At 48.1% G+C, this 17,080-nt stretch overlaps 1 protein-coding gene across 1 annotated transcript in view; it reads left to right on the top strand.

Moving 5' to 3' along the window:
• Nucleotides 1–17,080, top strand: part of UBR4 (ubiquitin protein ligase E3 component n-recognin 4) — a 90,128-nt gene that overhangs the window by 22,180 nt on the left and 50,868 nt on the right. The window contains 22 exon segments of the mRNA XM_030963622.1: nucleotides 376–439; nucleotides 638–829; nucleotides 1,453–1,523; nucleotides 1,649–1,796; nucleotides 2,245–2,472; nucleotides 2,649–2,819; nucleotides 2,916–3,098; nucleotides 4,341–4,499; nucleotides 5,111–5,263; nucleotides 5,569–5,796; nucleotides 6,574–6,731; nucleotides 7,803–7,974; nucleotides 8,126–8,327; nucleotides 9,689–9,852; nucleotides 10,714–10,930; nucleotides 11,696–11,912; nucleotides 14,373–14,436; nucleotides 14,854–14,988; nucleotides 15,304–15,478; nucleotides 15,708–15,845; nucleotides 16,279–16,400; nucleotides 16,962–17,073. Of these exon segments, the coding sequence (XP_030819482.1) occupies nucleotides 376–439; nucleotides 638–829; nucleotides 1,453–1,523; nucleotides 1,649–1,796; nucleotides 2,245–2,472; nucleotides 2,649–2,819; nucleotides 2,916–3,098; nucleotides 4,341–4,499; nucleotides 5,111–5,263; nucleotides 5,569–5,796; nucleotides 6,574–6,731; nucleotides 7,803–7,974; nucleotides 8,126–8,327; nucleotides 9,689–9,852; nucleotides 10,714–10,930; nucleotides 11,696–11,912; nucleotides 14,373–14,436; nucleotides 14,854–14,988; nucleotides 15,304–15,478; nucleotides 15,708–15,845; nucleotides 16,279–16,400; nucleotides 16,962–17,073 (3,473 nt within the window).

Raw genomic sequence — 17,080 nt, 5'->3', positions numbered from 1 at the left:
TTTGTTGTTTGGGATATAAAGTGTCTGAGGGAGGCAGATCCGTGCCCATCTGTTCCAAACAATCATGTTTTGTTTCTTTACTCTGAGCGGTTTAGTTACTGCAATTATGCATTCCCTGTTGTTAATCTAAAGCAAACTGAATGCTTGAAGCAGTTGGTCAGGACTGAGTTTATACTTCCCAAAGACTGTCAGCTGGAGTGAGGGGTTTTGGACTCCCCATCCCAGGAAGTGTTCCAGGCCATGTTGGATGGGGTTTGGTCCAGCCTGGGATAGTGGAAGGTGTCCCTGCCCATGGCAGGGGTGGGATGAGATGGGCTTTAGGATCCCTTCCATCCTGAACCATTCTGTAGTAATTCCCAGTGTTCTGTGTTGCAGCAAGAAATACCTGTCTCAAAAGAATGTGGTGGAGAAAATGAATGCCAACGTCATGCAAGGGAAGGTAAGGCCTGTGCTGGTGCTGTGCTTGCAGGCATGACTCCCAGGCCTGGGTAGAGCTGTCCTGGTTTGGTGGGACAAAACCTGGTGGGAATTTTAAAGCAATTTGGCCGGGGGGTGTCTGTCCTGTGTTCATGCCCTGTAGCAGCCATTGTGGGCTGTGAGCTCTGGGGCTCTGATTTTCCTTGCCTTTGCTCCCCAGCACGTGACAATCCTGGAGTGCACGTGCCACATCGTGTCCTACCTGGCCGATGTCACCAATGCCCTGAGCCAGAGCAGCGGGCAGGGCCCCAGCCACCTGTCTGTGGATGGTGAGGAGCGCGCCATCGAGGTGGACTCGGACTGGGTGGAGGAGCTGGCTGTGGAGGAGGAGGACTCCCAGGCTGAGGACTCGGTAAGCAGCAGGCACAGTGGTGCTGCAGGGGACAGGAGGGCTTGTTTTACACCTCCCAAATCACTCAGCTTATCAGTTGAGATTTTGTGTTCACTGAGTGAAGGACCCTACATGTCAGGTCTGGGGGAGAGGATCTGCCATTCCTGCGTAGATGTGTTGACTTTGTGATGTCAACGAAAATTTAATATTTCTTTTATAAATGTTATATATTTATTTTTAATAATATTTATAAATATTATATATTTATTTTTAATTAAAAGGAGGAAATTGAATAAATGGGTTTGTTCCTACTGGTTGGCTGGCAATAACTAGTTTTTGTGTCAGCAAGCAACTGTGATTAATACTTTAAGTGCTGTTGGGTGGTGAAAAAAAGCTCTTAGGGTGTGTTATTTTTGTATCAATATTTTTGTTACTGTTTCTTTTTCTTGTTAACCATTTCATGTTACTACAATGTGTCACCATCTCCTCTCTCCTTGTGGTTTGATACCAGCTCCCTTCTAGCTCAGTGTTGCTAAAATTTGCTGTTAAAATATACCTTTGGTTTCTTGGCAATTTATTCTGTACCTGTACTTCGCTGTAGCTGCAGTTATGACACCTTCCTAAAACAATTTTCTTCTGGATAGGATGAAGATTCTCTCTGTAACAAACTCTGCACCTTCACCATCACACAGAAAGAATTCATGAATCAACACTGGTAAGAATCTCAAGCTTGTGTTCAGAGTTTCAACCTGGTATTTCTGGCCATTGGGAAGGAAACCAGTGTAGTTTGTGAGCCTCAAGGCACTGCCTGTCAAAACTCACCGGGCTTATTTTGGGCAGGTACCACTGTCACACTTGCAAGATGGTTGATGGGGTTGGTGTTTGCACAGTTTGTGCTAAAGTTTGTCACAAGGATCATGAGATTTCTTACGCCAAGTACGGATCCTTCTTCTGTGACTGTGGAGCCAAGGAGGATGGCAGCTGCCTGGTAAATTCTTTATGTCTTCAGATTTTCAAGTCCTTTGCAATTTTCTGTTCTGCAGTAAGTTATGTCAGGATTTATGTATGCAGGAGTGCTAAGACGTGAAGGCTTTAACTTTATAATGAACCCTCAGAATTTACAGCTTGTCTGGAAATTAATTTTTTTGCACCAAATAAGAGCATTAGTAAATCTGTGTCCTAGTGATTCCTGGGATTCCACCTGCCTTTACAAAATTTGCTGCACAGCAAACACCTTTTCCCATGTTTTTCACTAGCAGCAAATGAAATAATTATATCTTAAATATGGAAAGTTCTTAATCCTTGGGTGGAGAGTCACATGCAGGATGTTATTTCTTTAGAACTGTGCTCGAATTGCTGCTCTTACAATCTGTGTTCACTTCATCAGTAGCCAGGTTGAGCCTGGTTTGGGATTTTAGTGCTACTGTCATTCCCAGGCGCTGGTGAAGAGAACTCCCAGCAGTGGGATGAGCTCTACCATGAAGGAATCAGCCTTCCAGAGCGAGCCCCGCGTGCCCGAGACCGTCATCCGCCACGCGAGCACGTCCCCAGCTGAGAAGGCCAAGGTCACCATCAGCGAGGGCAAGGGCCCTGATGAGGAGAAGCCCAAGAAGAGCAGCCTGTGCAGGAACGTGGAGGGCTGTCGAGAGGAGCTGCAGTCCCAGGTATAATTGTCAACTGCTAAACAGAGATGGGTTGTCATGAGCATCTTGGGTGTGCTGGGTTGGCTCTAAGCTGAGATGAGAGGGTCAAAAGGGGGTGTCAGGCTTTAAAAAACAGTTTATGTGCAGCTCCCATCAGGAGCATCTTGTTCATCATTTGCCTGATCTGTTTCTTGTAGGCCAACTTCTCCTTTGCACCTTTGGTGCTGGAGATGCTGAATTTCCTGATGGATGCCATCCAGGTCAACTTCCAGCAGGCTTCAGCCATGGGGAGCAGCAGCCGTGCCCAGCAGGCTCTCAGCGAGCTCCACACTTTGGACAAATCAGTAGAAATGACGGATCAGCTGATGGTATGAACAAAAGGAATTAACAGAGTGTGGATGGGGGGAGTGGCTTTGAAACAGAGACATTGCAGTGACACCCTCTGGATGCTTTCCCTGGCTCAGGTCCCCACCCTGGGCTCGCAGGAAGGCGCCTTTGAGAACGTGCGCATGAACTACAGCGGGGACCAGGGCCAGACCATCCGGCAGCTGATCAGCGCGCACGTGCTGCGGCGCGTGGCCATGTGCGTGCTGTCCTCGCCCCACGGCCGCCGCCAGCACCTGGCTGTCAGCCACGAGAAGGGCAAGGTGAGCCCCCAGCGGAGCCTGGGCTCCTCCTGAGGGAAGGGGAACGGTGCTGGAGCTGCTGGGCTCCTGAGGGAAGGGGAACGGTGCTGGAGCTGCTGGGCTCCCATGGGAAATGGAGCAGTGCTGGAACTGCTGTGCTCCTGAGAGAAAGGGAAGAGCGCTGAAGCTGCTGGGTTCCCAGAGAAATGGAACAGTGCTGGATGCACTGGGTTCCCCAGGAAAGGGAATAGTGCTGGATCCGCTTGGGCTCTCAGGGAAATGGAGCAGTGCTGGGTTCCCAGGGAAATGGAAAAGTGCTGGATCCTGGGGTTCCTGAGGGAAGTGGAGCAGTGCTGGAGCTGCTGGGTTCCCAGGGAAGGGGAGCAAGTGCTGGAGCCACTGGGCTCCTAAGGGAAGGGGAACAGTGCTTGGAACCACTGGGGTCTCAGGGAAATGAAGCAGTGCTGGATCCTGGGGTTCCCAAGGGAAGTGGAACAGCGCTGGATGCACTGGGTTCCCAGGGAAATGAAGCAGTGCTGGATCCTGGGGTTCCCAAGGGAAGTGGAACAGTGCTGGATGCACTGGGTTCCCAGGAGACATGGAACAGTGCTGAGGAAAAGGCAGGGCTGTGGTTTGTTCTGCCCGTCTTGAGATCTGGTGTGAAGTGTTGTGTAGCTATGGAGAACCTCTTGTAGGGAAAACTGTTAAGGAAAAAGAGTTCCTGCAGCAGGAACAGTGAGAACAGCCACTGCCATCACCCATCTCACTGCAGCCACCTGAGAGGAGGCTGGAGTCAGGTGGGGGTCCATGATTCATTGAAAGGACAAGAGGAAATGACCTTAAGGTGCACCAAGGGAGGTTCATGTTAGTTACTATAAACAAAAAATTGTCTGCAGGAGTGGTTGGTTAGACATTGGAATAAGTTGCCCAGAGAGGTGGTAGAGTCACCAACTCTGGAAGTGTTCAGGAGGTGTCTGGACATGGCACTTGGGGATGTGGTTTAGGGGTGATTATGGTGGTGCTGGGGTGATGGTTGGGGCTCAGTGATCTCATGGATCCCTTCCAGCCTTGATGATTCTGTGGTTTTGATTCAGGATCAATTGAATAACTGGGATCTGAAATTGAAATGCCTGACTCCCTTCAGTTACAGACGGATAACCAAGTTCAGTCTGTGGTTCTGGTTCTGTAACTGTGGGATCTGGAATTGAAATGCCTGACTCCCCCCAGTTACAGTCAGATGACTGAGCTCATTCTGTGGTGCAGATCACAGTGCTCCAGCTCTCAGCCCTGCTGAAACAAGCCGACTCCAGCAAAAGGAAACTGACCCTCACCCGTCTGGCATCGGCGCCCGTCCCGTTCACTGTGCTGAGCCTGACTGGGAATCCCTGCAAGGAGGACTACCTGGCTGTGTGTGGGCTGAAGGTGAGTGCCTGCCAAACCCTTTTCCAGGGAGCTGCAAACATCAGCTGAAAGCCAGCTGTGTTTGTTTCCTCTGAGGAGTTAGCACAGAGCTGCCTCCAGAGTTCTGTCACTAATTCAGCTCCTGATCCACTTTCCTACTAGACAGATAAGGTAAAAGAAGCAGGACCTGGATGAACAATATAATGAATGAGACAGTGCCTTGAAATAGTATTTCTTAATGTATTTAAGCTGATTTTGTTTTAAGACAAGAGCCAATGTTTGGCTCTTGCATTAAAACAAAACACACACAAACTTAGTGTGCTAAAACTAGTCTGTAACAATTAGTGTTCTTTGGCAAGGACTCCTCTTTTTTGTATTCCCCCAAATTTAGATTCAGCTTTCCCAGTGCAGAATCTACAGATGTGTTATTTAGCTGAGAAAAAGCTGTGCTCTCTGTAGCTTTTTCTTTTCAAATCTTCATGTTATTTATCTTCAGTGCAGGAAATTGAGATGTAAATTCTCTGAATTATTATTTGCCATAAGAGAAATGCTGACTTTTAACTCCATTCTTGGCTTCAAATATTTGTGAACACTTTGTTTTAATATTTAACCAATTTTCTTCATTACTCCAGGATTGCCATGTGTTAACATTCAGCAGCTCTGGATCAGTCTCTGATCATTTGGTGCTTCATCCCCAACTGGCCACTGGGAATTTCATCATCAAAGCCGTGTGGCTGCCAGGATCCCAAACAGAGCTGGCCATTGTCACTGCAGACTTTGTGAAGGTATGTCTGGCCATGAGCTGTTGATGATACAGCTTCTGGCAGGTATCAGAGTCTGGATCCTCGGGGAGTTGCATGTGGGAGAATGTGGTAATTCTTAGAAATGAATTGGAAATATAAATTTGGGATGTTTCTTGCAAGGAAAAGCAAACCGAAAGAACTTAAAGAGAATAAAAGCCCCAAACTGTAACATCTCATGGGGATTCCCTCATCACAGCTCTTGTTCATTTGCATTGTTTTGTATCGTAGCAGTTAATTACTGCCTTGATAATCATTGTGGTTAATTATTTCTTTGCTTCTTCCCACAGATTTACGACCTCTCAGTAGACGCCTTGAGTCCAACTTTCTACTTCCTCCTACCGAGTTCCAAAATCAGGGATGTCACTTTCCTGTTCAACGAGGAGGGGAAGAACATCATTGTGATCATGTCCTCTGCTGGCTACATCTACACACAGCTCATGGAGGAGGCCAGCAGTGCCCAGCACGGGCCCTTCTATGTCACCAATGTGCTTGAAGTCAACCACGAGGACCTGAAGGTGCTGGTGACTTCCCTTTCTTTCTTTTTTTGCATCTTCCATTTGAAGGCAGAAGTTTCCTTCTTTTTTTCCTTCTCCTTTTAAGCCCCCTGATCTAGATCAAGGAGCTTTCTCATTCCTCTAAAGAGAGAAATATCCTTACAGTAAAAGGAGGTGGGGGTGAAAATTAAACCCCTTGATCCTTTCATCTAGAAAATGGAGCATGTTTTCCATGGCTGGCTCTGAAGTCATGCCCAGCAGGATTTCTCAGCAGGGAGATGGCTTCAGAGCAGTGCTGTTCTCAGAGCAAGGCACTCCAAAGGTGCAGGAGCAGAAGGGATAAATCACCATGGCTGGGGCTGGAGAGCTGCAGTCAGGCTTTGTTTCTTGAGGATGACCTTTAAAATCTCTCCAGTGTTTTTACCCTAGCCTGCTTCAAAACAGGAATAGATGAGAAGGAGGCTCTCAGAAAGGTCTTTTATGAGCTGGGCATCCAGGGGATGCTCCATGTGACACTGCCACACAGAGCTGAGGCTCACAGCTGCGGGAGCTCAGGGTGTTACCTACAGCCTCCGGGTGTGCAGGCTCAGCATCCCCTCCCAGAGCCTTTGAAGTGTCTGATGGATGAGTTCACCCAGGAGTTCAGCTTAGAAAATTGTCATTTAGGGCTCTGTTCTCTCACTGCTGGGGAGGAGGGGCGGCTTTGGGAATAATTCCATAGCAAATTTAAAAGCCTGACAGAGTGTGTGGGGATATTTGTGTTTATGTTAAATGTTGGCATTTCTCTGCATCCCCCAGGACAGCAATGGCCAGGTGGCAGGAGGGGGGGTGTCAGTCTATTACTCCCACGTGCTGCAGATGTTGTTCTTCAGCTACTGCCAAGGCAAATCCTTTGCAGCCACCATCAGCCGGGCCAGCCTGGAAGTGCAGCGGCTCTTCCCAATTAATATCAAGAGGTGAGGATCCTGGGGGACACTCCCTGCATTTTTATTTCTTTCTTTTTAGAGTAAATATTGCTTATTATTAAACATCCCAGCTCTGAATGGCCAAACTGTGTGGTGAAAATTCCCTGTTGGCTGATATTTCTTGCTACTTTTCATGGTCCTTGTGTCCTAATGGACTTGGATGATCCTTGTGGGTCCCTTCCAGCTCAGGAATTCCATGATATCCCAGTTGCAGGATGTTTAGAAACCAAAGCTGGCTGTTTCAGCAGTGGGCCATGCATGCATTTTGTCCTCCCAGCAGGATTTCAGAAGGGTGTCTGCAGAGCAGTGGAGCTGCCCGAGGTGCAGCCGCTGGAACCGATGGGATTATCCACCCTCACCCAGGCGGCCGAGGAGGGAGCCTTTGTTTCCTTTCAGCACCACTGCTGCAGTGGACCTTGTGCATTGTGCGTGTTAAGGCTGATTTTCAGACTCCCTTGAGGGAAACCAATCTCTTACTCTATGAATGTGGCAAGAAAAAGACAGTTCTATTGTGTGTTCTGCTACACTGTGCTGGGCACTCAGGCCACAGACTCTTCACTGGCCTGACACAAAGCCACTGTCATGAGTGGGCTCTGAAGGAGGTCAGGTTCCAAGAGCTCCTGAACTCCAGTTGAGTTTGGCTTAGTCTTTCTGCAGCTCTGCTTCCACTTTTTCCAGTGAGCAGACACTGATTCTCCTGCATTGCTTATTGCTTCTGGGTGTGTTGAAACATGAAACTGTTCATCCATTCAGATAAAAACATTGCTGAAAGCCATTTATAAATTGCCTCCTTGATTTGGGGCATAAAATGCAACACTAAGCCAGTTTTTCCTTGAGTTTGCAGGGTAGGGATCAGGGTTGAGGACTGGGATGTTTGTGGTTTGTGCCCACTGTGGTGACTGTTTCAGGTTGCTCACCTGTAAACCAGACACTGTTCATTGATGCAGTGCTTGAGCCCCTGCTCAGGACAAAGCTTTAACTGATTTGAGCACAATTAAATTGGTGTGGCTTTCCTTGTGCTGCTCCTTAAACGAGTGTCATTGTGCCCTTTGTCTCTCACAGTTCCAATGGTGGCAGTAAGACTTCTCCAGCCCTGTGTCAGTGGTCTGAGGTGATGAACCACCCTGGCCTGGTGTGCTGTGTCCAGCAGACCACAGGTGTCCCACTGGTGGTGATGGTGAAGCCAGACACCTTCCTCATCCAGGAGATTAAGACCTTGCCAGCCAAAGCAAAGGTTAGTCAAGGTTCCCTGTATTTCTGACTCTTAGAATTTGGTTTCTTGTTGTTCTGTCAACCACATCTCCAGTCTTGGCAGCTTTTCTAATACAAAGAGTTTGTTCCTCCAAGCGAGAGTTGCCAAGCCCTTCCCTTGCCTTGCCTTGCAGATCCAGGACATGGTGGCCATCCGTCACACGGCCTGCAACGAGCAGCAGAGGACCACCATGATCCTGCTGTGTGAGGATGGCAGCCTGAGGATCTACATGGCCAACGTGGAGAACACGTCCTACTGGCTGCAGCCCTCTCTGCAGCCCAGCAGCGTCATCAGCATCATGAAACCCGTGCGCAAGCGCAAGGCAGCCGCCATCAGTAAGGGCTCCTCACATCACCTTTGTCACTCCCTGTCCTGGACTGCAGGATAAGTGTGTATTCTGTCTGCCATCTGTTAGAGGTGTGGCAGTTATCTCCTGTTAATAGAACAGGATCAAGGCACCAAAATCTGTCTTGGTTTGAAAAGACAGGTGTCTGCTGAGGAAGGCAGGAGCCTCCTCTGAAATGGAAAATGTGAACCCCTCCCCCTCTGAATTGTTAGAATTTTGAAATTAAGGAACTCTCAGGCAATGATATGGGAGTAGGAATAACAGTTCTTATTAGGGAAGAAAATAAAAAAAATAAAACAATGCAGTAATACAAAACAACACTGACAGGGTCAGAACAGGACCTGACCCCCTGTGGGTCAGGGTGGTGGCACAGCCCCATCCCATGGTGGCTGCAGCTCTCCTGCAGTGACAGCTGTGGCTATGGTGGAGCAGGGATCCTGGAGAAGGGTGTAGTCTTCCTCTGAAGATTCAGTGGTTAGATTAGATGGGCCTGGGCTCCCTCTGGCAATGCAGGGCAGCAGAAAGCTGCTCCTCTGGCAATGCAGTGGGCAAAGGCTGCCCTGGTGTCCCAAAATGTCAGATTGGATCCAGGTAGGAATGCTTGGCTCCTCCCCTGGGCGCAGCATCTCCCCATGGGATGCTGGAATTGGATCAGCCATGCAGGGACACTCAGTGGCCATGGACAGCAGAGATCTCCTGGAGGGAGCATTGGTTGTAGAAGAGATAAAGAAAACTGCCTAATGAACAGAAGAGAACTGCCCCACCTGTAACAGATGCCAAATAGAACACACACTTATCTTGCAATCCAGGACACTAATGGAGAAGTAAAGATTGATCTACATCATCTAAATACTTACAACACTCGTTCTGACAATTACATAGGTACTGGCTAAGTGGATAAAATGTTTCCATAGATGGATGTTGGCACCCTGGTTACTGAGAATTTTAGGCTTTCTGCGCTGATGGGCACTGACCCTCAAGAGAACACTACATTTGACCTGAAGTCATAGAGAAAGCTTCCAAAATTAAGTAATAAAACTAAGATTATTAGTGCATAGTTTAAATAAAAGTGTGTAATGTCACATAGTAGAAAACTTAGAGTTTAAAATTTTAAAATATTGTAATATATATAAACAAGATAGAAGTTTTAAGGAAGAGACTAGTCCTTCTTTTTCATCTTCTTCTTCATAACTGTGAGTAGTATTATCTTCTTCATAAGTTTGAGGAGTAAAAAATCCAACAGATGCATATAGAAATACTTTCTACAGGAGGCAAGTTGTTTCTGCAGGTTTTTTAGAACTTTGCCTGTTTAGAACATCTTTTGTCATAAAGATCTCTTTCCCCTTTTAGCAACTCGCACATCCAGCCAGGTGAACTTCCCCATTGACTTCTTTGAGCACAACCAGCAGCTCACAGACGTGGAGTTCGGGGGCAATGACCTGCTGCAGGTGTACAATGCCCAGCAGATAAAGCACCGGCTCAATTCCACGGGCATGTACGTGGCCAACACAAAGGTGAGTGGGGCAGTCTAGGGACTCTCTTGGGCTTCTGGGTGGCATTGTTGTTCATGTTGTCACCATGCCTTGCCTTAAGGAGTCTGCTTTGTTCAAATGACCCCAAACATGTACTGTACCTGGGGGTACTGGTTGACAACAGACTGAACATGAGCCAGCAGTGTGCCCTGGTGGCCAAGGCCAATGGCTCCTGTCCTGGATCCGGAATGGTGTGGCCAGCAGGAGCAGGGAGGTCATTCTGTCCCTGTACTCAGCACTGGTGAGGCCACACCTTGAGCACTGTGTCCAGTTCTGGGCCCTCAATTTGGGAAGGACGTTGAGACACTTGAGCACGTCCAGAGAAGAGTGACAAGGGTGGTGAGGGGGCTGGAACACAAACCCTATGAGGAACCACTGAGGGAGCTGGGAATGTTCAGCCTGGAGAAAAGGAGACTCAGAGGTGACCTTATCTCTCTGCACAGCTCCCTGAAAGGTGGCTGTGCTCAGGTGGGATTGGTCTCTTTCTCCAGGAACTGACAGAACCAGAGGACACAGTCTCGAGCTGCGTTGGGGAAATGGAGGTTGGATATTAGGAAGAAGTTTTTCACAGAAAGAGTGATAAAATATTGGAATGGTCTGCCCAGGGAGGTGGTAGAGTCACCATCCCTGGATGTGTTCAAAAAAAGACTGGATGTGGCACTTCGTACCATGGTTCAGTTTAGGTGTTTAGGGCATGGGTTGGACTTGATGATCTTGAAGGTCTCTTCCAACCTAATCATTCTGTAATTCTGTAATTCTGTAATTGAGTAAACAGTGGAGGCACCTCTGTACAGTGTCCTTGGCTTCAGAGGGAGTTTTTGAGCTGTGGTTTGTTCTCTGCAGCCTGGGGGTTTCACCATCGAAGTGACCAACAACAACAGCACGATGGTGATGACGGGCATGCGCATCCAGATCGGCACGCAGGCCATCGAGCGAGCCCCCTCCTACCTGGAGATCTTCGGCCGCACCATGCAGCTCAACATGACCCGCGCCCGCTGGTTCGACTTCCCCTTCACCCGCGAGGAGGCCCTGCAGGCTGACAAGAAACTCACCATCTTCAGTAAGGCCGTGGGCCCTCTTGGTCTGAGCAGCTGCTGGGCTGCTTTGGGTGGGATGAAGCTGCTTCGCCTCACAGCTGGGAATTGCCACAATCCATTCGTTTGTCCTGACTGCAAAAACGGTCTGAGGGGGGAACCCTGAGCATTTGGTAACTTTATTTACGGCCCAGTTTCTTGCTGCTGTGAGTGAACGTTCAGTAGTTCAGCTCAATGATTTTGTGCTGAGGTGAGAGAAGGAAAGTGGCCTTGCAAAGGAGATGGCACTGTCTGTGACAGTGTTCACAGGGGTCTGAGGATGGGGGAAGTGATGAGGATCTGACTCCACGTTTCAGAAGGCTTGATTTATTATTTTATGATATATATTATATTAAAACCGTACTAAAAGAACAGAAGAAAGGATTTCATCAGAAGGCTAGCTAAGAATAGAAAAGGAAGGAATAACAAAGGCTTGTGACTGACCGAGAGTCTGAGCCAGCTGACTGTGATTGGCCATAAATTAGAAACAACCACATGAGACCAATCACAAATGCACCTGTTGCATTCTACAGCAGCAGATAACCATTGGTTACATTTTGTTCTTGAGGCCTCAGCTTCTCAGGAGAAAAAATCCTAAGGAAAGGATTTTTCATAAAATGTGTCTGTGACAATTGTCAGTAGCTGTGTATTAATGACAGTGTAATTGCTGTCCTTGGTCCTGTGAAATGAGGCTGGTTTATATCCAAAAGCAACAGTTCTCAGTTTTTAAGAAATTTCTCTCATCACCACAGTTGGGGCTTCTGTGGATCCTGCTGGAGTCACCATGATGGATTCCATAAAAATTTATGGCAAAACCAAAGAGCAGTTTGGCTGGCCTGACGAGCCCCCCGAGGACTTCCCGTCCGCTTCCGTGAGCAACGTGTGTCCCCCAAACCTCAACCAAGGGAATGGCACTGGGGACGCCGAGTCAGCTGCCCCTGCTGCTGCCAGTGGGACTGTCCTGGAGAGGTATTTCCACAGTCTCTCCCTTATTTCTCCTTGGAAATGGGTTGTTGTTGTTGTTGTGGTGGGCACTTGGGTGCACTTGGGTGCTTTTCCTGACTTGGAGAACTGGAGGGAATTTGTGAGTTGTTCTCACTGCCTTACACAGCAACAGCTGAAAACAGGGGTTGATTATCTTGGTAGGAGGGTTTGTGGTGGCTCTTGGTTGATCTGGTGCAGTAGATGGGTAGATCTGTGTGCTTGCTTGTGCTGCCTAGTTCATGTTTCAGCAGTCTTGAGGAGCTCAAAGCAATTTCTGCTGCCCTGGTACATTCCCTCATTTCAAGCTGGCCCTTTTTGGTCTCTGGAGCTCACAAAGGTCAGGCCTCTCTGAGGCTGAGCTCAGTTTTGAGGAGGGCTTTGTGTGTGACCCTGCTTTAGGCTTGTGGCTCCCACCAACTTGCCTTGTAGCCCACGTGCCTCAGGCTGAGCTGTTGTTCTGGGGAAGGTGTTGGGTTTTCCCCATATCCCTGCTGAGAGCCAAACCCCAAGGGTGACCTGGACATAAATGCAGTGAATAAACAGAACTTGGGTTCTTTCTTATGTCCATGCTGTGTTTTCCTTTGAACTCATACAGTCTGTATCGTAAGGGTTGTAAAAGCAGCAAGGACAGGAGGGAAACAGCTCAAAGAGGAACTGGCACTGCTGAAAAATGACCATTTCAGAGGAAACAATCGCTGCTCAGCTGTGAGGAAGTGCTGGTTAAGTTTGACTGAAATTCTCTGGTAGAGGCTCAGGGCTTGAAGTGCCACTTAGGCCCAGTTGAAGGACGTGTTCAGCCATCCTTTAATATTTTGTCTAATAGTTCATGGGATTTTTCCCTGTGTTTATTTTCCCTTTCCTTCCCTCCTCTGCTGTGACATCCCCACAAGATGTCCCTCTCAGCACAGACATGCTCTCTGAATTTTCAGAGCAGTGGGATTATATTCTAAAAATTCAGATATAAAAAAAATATTCTTCCTATTTGGTGTTACCTTCTGAAGGGTTCTCTGGAGTAGGAACAGCTGATGGCAGGCAGGAGGCACTTATCTATCCAAGTGTGGTGTCTGCACTGGAATTTAAGCCTGGGTGGTGCTTTAAGTGGTGCTTGGCTTCTCTGTGTGAGGTGACCTGGCTCATCTCTGTCTTTGTTTTGCTCCAGACCAGTGTGTGCTGCCCAGGTAGAGATCCTGCTTAGACTCACGCTACCCCGGCTTCCTGATTTCCCCATTTAATTTGCCTTTTGCTTAGAATGTGTTCTAGGGAGTTTTTCTGTGAGCTTTACACATTTTTATTTTTTTTTCCTTTTTCTTTGCTCCCCCAAAGTTCTGACACTGAGTCCCTAACCACCCTGGACCGGTTAGTATGGCATCCTTTTCTCTGCACGAATGAGTGTGTGTCAGAGACAGAACACATGGTGTGGCTTTTGGTGACTGGGTTTTTTTTTGTTTTCCAAGTGACATTTGCTTCTTTACATTCTGGTCATTGCATGGCAGATGGTTTAGCAAATGTAAAGATGAGGTGGTTTGCTGATTTTTGCTGTACACAGCATAACTGTTGCTTATTTGACAGACTCCTCTCTGCTTTGTTCCCTCCTTGTGCCTTCTTATCCCACTTCTGTTCCCTCCAAGCTTTATGAGGGTGGCTGTGGGGAGGGGGATGTTATTTATCACCACCAGACCAGACAATTGTTCCTTCTGCCTTCCAATCCTACACTGCTATTCTTCCCCTTAGTGCTCTCTCTTCCCTGCTTTTTCCTGTATCTTCCTGCTCCTTCTGGTGTGTCAGATGGCATTTCAGGTAGTTCCACCTGGGGGCATGGAGTGCTGCTACAGGGACTTTGCTGCCACTTGTAAAGCAGGTTTTCCCTCGGGACAAGTGTTTTCCCAGCCTGCTTGAACTTCAGCATCCCTCCCTCAGGGTCACACCCAGTGCTCTGAGTTAATTTTCCTCTGGAATATTTTGTGCTGAAACTCCAAATTGGAAAGAGCAACCTGTGTGAAAATAGCAAGCGAGTAGAACGTTGCTCCCTGAGCAAAGTCGGTTCCGCTTTTTCCCATGTGTCATAGCCAGCCTTGATCTGCAGTCATCTGTACGTCTGGGGGCCATGGTGAATTGGGACTGTCAAGACAATCCAAGTTATCCCTGCTGCAGGCTGCGTAAGGAAATGTTTTATCCTCTTTGGGAGAGAAAAGCCCCTGTCTTTCAGCTGTGGATTATTAAAGCAGTCCTAAGTTTGTCTGTGAGCGTGAGCCAGGTTTAACTCTGGTCTGTAACACAATGAAATGATATGCATGGTGCCTGTGGCAGGTTTTATCATGCTTTGATTTTGTACTTGGCATTCGTTAGCTGTCTCTGAGCTACTCATGACTGTAGCCCGCATAAAGCAAAGTGCTAAGGAGAGAGAAGGGTTGCTGTACTCAAGCCTGCTTTCCTCTCTCCCTCCAGGCTAGTTGTGAGTTCTTTAGAAGCGCTGGAAAGCTGCTTTGCTGTGGGACCAGTCAACGAGAAGGCAAGTAACTTTCTGAATACATTCCTGAGCTTTGGAGCCGGGGGAGGAGGGGCCAGCTCAGCACTACCTCCTGCAGCCCCGGGGGCCTGATAGGAGCAGAGCGCATCCCTTTTGCTCAGAGCACTGATCTGAAAGTTGCCTTAGCCAAAAGCGTTTGAAACTAGTTTAGAATGACAATGGGCATTTGCATTTAGCGCTGGTGGGCTTTTTGTGCTGCGGAGTGACCTCGTTTACAGAAACAGCAGGGTGGGAGCCCATAAATCTCAAAGGGACTTTTCCTGTGTAGACATGTGAAGTGTTCCCTAAATGTCAAATAGGAAATGGAGGGAGGCTATCAAGAAGGTATTGAGAGAATGGGGCTGTTGGTACACTGAGTGATGGTAAATATACTGAATAATGGGGTTTGTCTGTTCTTAGGAGAAGAACAAGATGGCAGCTCAGGAACTGGCTACAGTGCTGCTGTCCATGCCAGCCCCTTCCAGCGTGCAGCAGCAGACCAAGAGCCTGCTGGCCAGCTTGCACACCAGCCGTTCAGCCTACCACAACCACAAGGTACTGCCCAGGGCATGGATTTGGGGCTCCTGGAACCTGCCAGGTCATGGCTGAGGTGCAGCAGAGCCCTAGAGAGCCCTTCCTTCATGCAGCACAAACCTCCTGTCTCATCTCCCTTTAGCTCCTGCTGCCTGCCCTGCTGGCTGCTGTGTTTCACCAGGGTTGTGTGATTCTGTGACCTTTTAGCATTGGTTACCCTTCCTTAGATGAAGAGTGCTGGATTTCCCCAGGATCTGTCCTGTGGTTGTGCGTCATCTGCTTTCTCATGCTGCAATCAGTTGTTTTTCTTTGCCTGTGTTCTCTCTCGCTCTACAGGATCAAGCACTGCTAAGCAAAGCCATTCAGTATTTGACTTCCTCAACCAAAGAAGGAAAGGACCTTGATCCTGAGGTGTTCCAGAGGCTGGTCATCACTGCTCGCTCCATTGCTATTATGAGACCCAACAATCTGGTCCACTACACAGAATCAAAGCTGCCACAGCTGGAAACAGGTAGATAAGTCTGTAATTTTCTCTAAGTTTCTGTTGTGATAATTGAAGCTGTGCTGGGTGTTGGGTTCAGAGTGGCAGAGACTGTATTTGACACATTTGGTAGGTGTGTGATATCCTGCTGATGAGAACATCAAAGCCTCTGAAAACAGCCATTTCAAATAAACTTGGTGTTACCCTCATTAAGGTTTTCCCCTGCACATTTTTGAGAGGTGTTTTTTAATCTCTGCAGAGAGTGAAGAAGGGCAGGAGGCCCAGAAACACGTGGAAGGAGAGGGCTGCACCTTCATTACCCAGCTGGTGAACCACTTCTGGAAGCTCCATGCATCAAAACCCAAAAACGCCTTCCTGGCCCCTGCCTGCCTGCCAGGTGGGAGAGCTCTTCCTTTGCTGTTGGCAAGCCTGTGGCTTCTGAAGGGGCCTGCTTGAAGTTTGTAAGCAGAGAACATGACTTTTCAATGCTAGTGCTGCACTGAGAGCTTTGTGATGTGGAGCTGCAGATTCTGCTTCAAAGCTTTTGTTCAGGGACACGTGTATTGTGCCAGGAAGAAGGGACTGATGATTGATTTACCCACATTTGTCTTTGTGGGTGGTGTTAGAGGATATTCAATGGTGCTGGTGTATGGAGTTCACAATATTCCATCAGACAGACAGGACTGGCTCAGTCTGGATTGAAAATCAATGTATTTGTGCTGTTAACATTGTGCCTTGAAGTCTGCAAACAAAAGATGCTTCCTGCAGTGCCTCAATCTGTGCTGAAATACAGAGAGAGCTGATTTCAGTCCTGCTTTTATTCCTGCTAGGTCTCACTCATGTTGAAGCCACAGTCAATGCTTTGGTGGATATTATCCATGGATACTGCACGTGTGAGCTGGACTGTATCCATACTGCATCCAAGATCTACATGCAGATGTTACTTTGCCCAGTATGTCACCTTGTTCTTCTCTGCCTCAGCCTCTAATTGCACCAGGGGAGGTTTAGGTTGGGCATCTGGAAACATTTCTTTGTGGAAGGGTTGTTCCAGCCTGCCACAGGCTGCCCAGAGCAGCAGTTGAGTCCCCACCCCTGGAGGGATTTAAAAGTGTAGATATGGCACTTGGGGACATGGGTTAGGGGGGTTTGCAGTGTTGGGTTTATGGCTGGACTTGATCTCAGAGGACTTTTTCAACCTAAATGTTTCTATGATTCTATAGTGGGGAAAAAATTAAATGTGGGCAGAATGGGAATACATAGTACAGATACAAAATACAGCCAAAAACATCCAGCCAGAAGTGAATGGAGGAGAATTCTCCCTCTCCTTTTGTTCTAGTAATGTTTGTCATGTGCTGCATGTGGAATTGCAAGTGTTGCTTTGTGGGAGGTGACTCGTGTCCTACATGAACCATGACTGACCAGAGTCACAAGTGCATTTTTAGCCATCTTTCCAAATGCTGTGAAAAAGGACCTAGAGCTTGAGGAATGTAATGATGAACTGTTCACCCTGCAGGACCCAGCAGTGAGCTTTTCCTGCAAGCAAGCTTTGATCAGGGTGCTGAGACCGCGGAACAAGCGGCGCCACGTGACCCTGCCATCGTCCCCCCGCAGCAACACCCCCATGGGTACGCC

The sequence above is a fragment of the Camarhynchus parvulus genome, chromosome 21, assembly GCF_901933205.1.
Source record: "Camarhynchus parvulus chromosome 21, STF_HiC, whole genome shotgun sequence".
Taxonomy (NCBI): Eukaryota; Metazoa; Chordata; class Aves; order Passeriformes; family Thraupidae; genus Camarhynchus; species Camarhynchus parvulus.
Note: the sequence above shows the minus strand (reverse complement) of the source record. Positions and strands in the feature narration are given on the sequence as shown.